At 38.0% G+C, this 7,144-nt stretch overlaps 1 protein-coding gene across 4 annotated transcripts in view; it reads right to left on the bottom strand.

Moving 5' to 3' along the window:
• Positions 1–62: 62 nt before the first annotated feature.
• The window catches only part of gtf2ird1 (GTF2I repeat domain containing 1), a 39,343-nt gene continuing 32,261 nt past the window's right edge, over positions 63–7,144 (bottom strand). For all 4 annotated transcript variants that reach the window (XM_084178991.1, XM_084178993.1, XM_084178994.1 and 1 more), the window contains 5 exons: positions 3,066–3,143; positions 2,485–2,677; positions 2,229–2,266; positions 2,006–2,115; positions 63–1,584 (listed from right to left, as the gene is read on the bottom strand). In XM_084178991.1, the coding sequence (XP_084035117.1) occupies positions 1,516–1,584; positions 2,006–2,115; positions 2,229–2,266; positions 2,485–2,677; positions 3,066–3,143 (488 nt within the window). In that variant the 3' untranslated portion in view covers positions 63–1,515. The remainder of the gene's footprint in view (positions 1,585–2,005; positions 2,116–2,228; positions 2,267–2,484; positions 2,678–3,065; positions 3,144–7,144) is intronic.

Here is a 7,144-nt window from a genome sequence, read left to right as displayed (position 1 = left end):
TTCTTTAGAATATATTTTTTAAAACTTGCATTCATAACACACAAAGTCACTGCAGTCCAATAAAAAGTGCAAGGCAACACATTTTATTTCAAAGGCCTAAATGGCATTAAGGTACAGCATATAAATACTGGTGAATCCAGAGACAGCTGTTACAGGATCACACAGACCATTCTTTCTTTAACACACATTACATTCATGTTGACTTAAAGATACATTTTACTTAGCACAGATGTGCTACAAACATAAAAGCCTAGCTGAGAAAATCTCAACTCCACGTACAAGTACTCAGCTAAAGAAAAGCTGTGACGAGTTTTACAAAATATGAAAATTTGTCTTAGATATAGTGCTATCACCTTGGGTTATTCCTATCACGGAGAATACCGGTATGCACACCTGAAGGCGAACATATTTCAGTTGATATACTTTGAGTTACATACAGTAGTAGTTAGTATTGTATTGTAGAGACATTTGATTCAGTACTTAGATTACTGAACATTTTAATTTACATCCCTGCACATGATGTTTGTTTTTTAATCTTCAAAATAAATAAATAAATAAATCATACAAACAAATATCTGAATGTTGTAAAGCCAGATTTATCCAAGACATTTGTGCTGTAGTTACACCCCATAACAAAAGTCTATGTTGGATCAGACAAAAATAGCCTAAAATGGTGAATACTTCAATGATTGTAAGTTCCATAAACTTAGTGCCATAACATAACCCCAGTTGGTTAGAATGACTTTTCTTTTGTAGAGCATTTTGAAAAAGGTGTATCAAGAAAGCACAATCAGGACTGTGGGGGAGAGCAACTGTATATAAACACTAGATTTCCGATGCAATGTATTGGCCAATGAGAGGCTTTGAAGCCACCGATCGGCCATATTGGTACACACCTCAGAAGAAGCAGTCCTTAATAGGTATTCAGTATTTCAATTAAAATGTTTAAAGGACAAAATTACATGTATTTAAGTATTTATTTTGTTGTTGTAGTGGGGACAGTAACAATTGTTCTCTCAAAAAATTATACTTTAAGGAAAATGTCTTTCTATATTTTGTTTAGCTCACATAATATAATTTAAAAGTATGCATTAAGGTGTCTGTAATAGAATAAACATGGGAAAAACGAATGTAGACATTCATAAATGCATTTATATCGCTTCCAAAATCTTTTTTACAATGGTGGGGGAGTAGTAAAATGGAGGCGCAATGGCTTCAAAACAGCGCCCCCTGTCAGTCATCTAGTGTATATAAATCATTGAAGGAAACAAAATCAAAGAAAGCACTTATCTTGCAACAAATTATGCACAGATTCTATTGTTCCTCCTCACATTTCCACCCAAGCCACCATTTAAAAACACATATCCAAACCTATATTTTCAATCAGTCAGTAAAGTTTTTAAGCAACAGCACTCGGGCAAAGCTGAAACTTGGCGATGCGATTATAAGTATTGGTTTGATAAAGTCCTCTCATTATATCCTCTTCCTGTAGCAGAGTATCTGTTTTCTTCTCTTCTAGTATTTCACCTTTCCAGGGACTTGCCCATTCACTCCACTGTAGTCCACCATGTACATGGGCCATTGCTAAAAGGAGACAGAGACAAAGCAAAAGGAGGATAAATTAGAGAGAGCATGAGGGAGGGGAGATCAGTTATAATGTTGCAGAAGCAAGTATTATGTATTTTTGATAATGAAAGGGATAGGGGGATACCTAGTCAGTTGTTCAACTTAATGCATTCAACTGAAATGTGTCTTCCGCATTTAATGAATCAGAGAGGTGCGGAGGGCTGCCTTAATCGACATCCACGTCTTCAGAGCCTGGGGAACCGTGGGTTAACTGCCTTGCTCAGGGGCAGAACGACAGATTTTTACCTTGTCAGGTCGGGGATTCGATCCAGCAACCTTTCGGTTACTGGCCCAACGCTCCTACCCGCCAGGCAACAATAACCACAAAATACTGTACAACAAACTGTTATATAATAGCTTTGTTATTAGTACCACGTACCATCACTGGAATCTGATTGGTTGATACCCCTGACTCGGAGGGTAAGGACACTCGGCTGCTCTCCAGGACTCTTTTGCGCTTGCGTCGATTGGTAGAAACCTCTTTCCCTTCTTAACCCACAAAAACAACACAGCCGTTTTGAACGTACTTCTAAAGCACGTGTCCTTATGGACCGCATTACTTTAAAAAAAAAAGAAATTGTCTACTGTAGAACAATCCTTACCTGTGTTACATGTTTGGGTGCATATTTCCGCAAAAGGCCTGTAGTAAAGAAAATTAATTAAAATAGGAATTTCAGTTCTGTAGATGGACAGAGAAGGGAGCCTGGCTTTTGCCCAAGAGTGAGTCTCCCTACTAGAATTTGAACTCGTACAGTTCTTCCATGTCCTTCTTTCACATTTTAGGCTTTTAATCCACAATCTGGGATATTTCTACAAACTCCAGATTGACACAATTATTACAATGACAAAGACACTCACTGTAGCTGGCTCTTGATGTTGATGGTGATATCATCTCGGGCTTGAAGGATCTTTTCCAGGCGGATTATGTCGTAAGTGTTGGGATTTCGGAAGGGAATATCATCCGGAAGGCCACTAACTTCAACAGAGTCGGGACTGGCACGGATCAGCTTGTATGGGACTATGACAGAGCGGTCCAGGCCCAGAGCGTCACCTGAACATGAAGCTATTCAGTCAGTTTGGGCCGGATCTTAACTCCCAATAAGTTAGAATTTTCACTAAGTTATGCATTGATGTCAATGGGAGACTAAGTGAATATTTAACTTATGTGTGCCCTGTAGCTCAGTTGGTAGAGCATGGCGCTTGCAATGCCAGGGTTGTGGGTTCGTTTCCCACGGGGGGCCAGTATGAAAATGTACGCACTCACTAACTGTAAGTCGCTCTGGATAAGAGCGTCTGCTAAATGACTAAAATGTAAATGTGTAAATTGGGATTTACCCCTTTAGGAATAAATCACTAGCTGTTAATACTTTAGGTCTATTTTTTTTTACTAAGGCTTATATAGACAAAGCAAACTGTACAAATGGAGGATATACACTGACCATATTTCTGGTTGAAGAGTTCTTTCACTTGCTCGCGGAGGATCACTTTCTCCCCCATGCGGTTGACCTCCTCGTCATCTGTCGGTTCAGAAGGAGAGGAGTCAAACAGAATTTGTGGGGACAGTTTAGCAGATTTTACAGTGCCTTCAGAAAGTATTTACACCCCTTGACTTTTTCCACATTTTGTTGTGTTACAGCCTAGTTTAAAATTGATTAAATTGAGATTTTTGGGCATTGGCCTACACACAATACCCCATGATGTCAAAGTGGAATGATGTTTTCATTTTTTTAAACCAATTACTTAAAAATGTATAGCTGACAGTGGTGTAAAGTACTCAAGTAAAAATACCTTAAAGTACTACTTAAGTCGTTTTTTTGTGTATCTGTACTTTATTTTACTATTTATATTTTTGACAACTTCTCCTGTTACTCCACTACATTCCTAAAGAAGATAATGTACTTTTTACTCCATACATTTTCCCTTACACCCAAAAGTACTCATTACATTTAGAATGCTTAGCAGGACAAGAAAATGGTCCAATTCACGCACTTATCAAGAGAACATCCCTGGTCATCCCTACAGCCTCTGATCTGGCGGACTCAGTAAACACAGATGCTTGATGTCTGAGTGTTGGAGTGTGCCCCTGGCTATCCGTAAATTAAAATAACAAGAAAATCATGCAGTCTGATTTGCTTAATATAAGGAATATGAAATGATTTATACTTGTACTTTTACTTTTGATACGTAAGTATATTTTAGCAATTACACTTACTTTTGATACTTAAGTATATTTAAAACCAAATACTTTTAGACTTTTACTCAGGTAATATTTTATTGTGTGATTTTCACTTTTACTTGAGTCATTTTCTATTAAGGTATCTTTACTTTTACTCAACTATGACAATTGGGTACTTTTTCCACCACTGATAGCTGAAATGTCTTGAGTCAATAAGTATTCAACCCCCTTGTTATGGCAAGCCTAAATAAGTTCAGGAGTAAACATTTGCTTAACAAGTCACATAATAAGTTGCATGGACTCACTCTGTGTTCAAAAATAGTGTTTAACATGATTTTTCAATGACTACCTCATCTCTGTACCTCACACATACAATTATCAGTAAGGTCCCTGGGTCAAGCAGTGAATTTCAAACACAGATTCAACTACAAAGACCAGGGAGGTTTTCCAATGCCTCGCAAAGTAGGGCACCTATTGGTAGATGGGTAAAAAAAAAAAAAAAAAAAAAAAAAAAAAAAAAACAGACATTGAATATCCCTTTGAGCATGGTGAAGTTATTAATTACACTTCTGATGGTGCATCAATAAACCCAGTCACTACGAAGATACAGGCGTCCTTCCTAACTCAGTTGCCGGAGAGGAAGGAAACAGCTCAGGGATTTCAGCATGAGGCCAATGGTGACTTTAAAACAGTTACAGAGTTTAATGGCTGTGATAGGAGAAAACTGAGGATGGATCAACAACATTGTAGTTACTCCACAATACTAACTTAATGTCAGTGGTGTAAAGTACTTAAGTAAAAATACTTTAAAGTACTACTTAAGTAGTTTTTGGGGGTATCTGTACTTTAATTTACTATTTATATTTTTTGACAACTTTTACTTTTACTTCACTACATTCCTAAAGAAAATAATGTACTTTTTACTCCATACATTTTCCCTGACACCCAAAAGTACTCGGTACATTTTAAATGCTTAGCAGGACAGAAAATGGTCCAATTCACACACTTATCAAGAGAACATCTCTGGTCATCCCTACTGCCTCTGATGTGGCAGACTCACTAAACACAAATGCTTTATTTGTAAATTATGTCTGAGTGTTGGAGTGTGCCCCTGGCTATCCATACATTTAACAAACAAGACAATTGTGCCATCTGGTTTGCTTAATATAAGGAATTTTAAATTATTCATACTTTTACTTTTGATACTTAAGTATATTTTAGCAATTACATTTACTTTTAATACTTAAGTATATTAAAAACCAAATACTTTTACTCAAGTAGTATTTTACTGGGTGACTTTCACTTTTACTTGAGTCATTTTCTATGAAGGTATCTTTACTTTTACTCAAGTATGACAATTGGGTACTTTTTCCACTACTGCCTAATTTACAGAGTGAAAAGAAGGAAGCCTGTACAGAATACAAATATTCAAAAACATGCATCCTGTTTGCAAGAAGGCACTAAAGTAATACTGCAGATAATGTGGCAAAGCAATTCACTTTTTGTCCTGAATACAAAGTGTTATGTTCAGGGCAAATCCAATACAACACATTACTGAGTACCACTCTCCATATTTTCAAGCATAGTGGTGGCTGCATCATGTTATGAGTATGCTTGTAATCGTTAAGGACTAGGGAGTTTTTCCAGGATAAAAAAAAAAATGGAATGGAGCTAAGCACAGGCAAAATCCTAGAGGAAAACCTGGTTCAGTCTACTTTCCACCAGACACTGGGAGATGAATTCACCTTTCAGCAGGACAATACCTTAAAACACAAGGCCAAATCTACACTGGAGTTACTTACCAAGAAGACAGTGAATGTTCCTGAGTGGCCGACTTACAGTTTTGACTTAAATCTACTTGAAAATCTATGGCAAGACCTGAAAATGGTTGTCTAGCAATGATCAACAACCAATTTGAGCTTGAAGAATAAAAAAAGAAAATGTTGCACAATCTAGGTGTGGAAAGCGCTTAGCGACTGACTCATAAAGACTCGCAGCTGTAATCGCTGCCAAAGGTGATTATTGACTCAGGGGTGTGAATACTTATGTAACTAGCGCCTAACAGTGCAGTAAATGTCAAGTACACAAATAATAAATAATCAAAAATTAGAAACAAAAAATCAAGAATGTCAGAACTAATCAAATTAACAACCCAAATAACACTATCAGTAATCCAAATGCAATATATGCGTATATACATATTTATAAAATAAATATACAGTGGGGGAAAAAAGTATTTAGTCAGCCACCAATTGTACAAGTTCTCCCACTTAAAAAGATGAGAGAGGCCTGTAATTTTCATCATAGGTACACGTCAACTATGACAGACAAAATGAGCATTTTTTTCTCTCCAGAAAATCACATTGTAGGATTTTTAATGAATTTATTTGCAAATTATGGTGGAAAATAAGTATTTGGTCAATAACAAAAGTTTCTCAATACTTTGTTATATACCCTTTGTTGGCAATGACACAGGTCAAACGTTTTCTGTAAGTCTTCACAAGGTTTTCACACACTGTTGCTGGTATTTTGGCCCATTCCTCCATGCAGATCTCCTCTAGAGCAGTGATGTTTTGGGGCTGTCGCTGGGCAACACGGACTTTCAACTCCCTCAAAAGATTTTCTATGGGGTTGAGATCTGGAAACTGGCTAGGCCACTCCTGGACCTTGAAATGCTTCTTACGAAGCCACTCCTTCGTTGCCCAGGCGGTGTGTTTGGGATCATTGTCATGCTGGAAGACCCAGCCACGTTTCATCTTCAATGCCCTTGCTGATGGAAGGAGGTTTTCACTCAAAATCTCACGATACATGGCCCCATTCATTCTTTCCTTTACACGGATCAGTCGTCCTGGTCCCTTTGCAGAAAAACAGCCCCAAAGCATGATGTTTCCACCCCCATGCTTCACAGTAGGTATGGTGTTCTTTGGATGCAACTCAGCATTCTTTGTCCTCCAAACACGACGAGTTGAGTTTTTACCAAAAAGTTATATTTTGGTTTCATCTGACATTCTCCCAATCCTCTTCTGGATCATCCAAATGCACTCTAGCAAACTTCAGACGGGCCTGGACATGTACTGGCTTAAGCAGGGGGACACGTCTGGCACTGCAGGATTTGAGTCCCTGGCGGCGTAGTGTGTTACTGCGTAGTGTGTTATTTGGTCCCAGCTCTTTGCAGGTCATTCACTAGGTCCCCCCGTGTGGTTCTGGGATTTTTGCTCACCGTTCTTGTGATCATTTTGACCCCACGGGGTGAGATCTTGCGTGGAGCCCCAGATCGAGGGAGATTATCAGTGGTCTTGTATGTCTTCCATTTCCTAATAATTGCTCCCACAGTTGATTTCT

Source organism: Coregonus lavaretus (genome assembly GCF_964263955.1).
Source record: "Coregonus lavaretus genome assembly, chromosome: 15".
NCBI lineage: Eukaryota > Metazoa > Chordata > Actinopteri > Salmoniformes > Salmonidae > Coregonus > Coregonus lavaretus.
The sequence above is the reverse complement of the archived record's forward strand: the minus strand, read 5'-3'. Positions and strand labels throughout refer to the sequence as shown.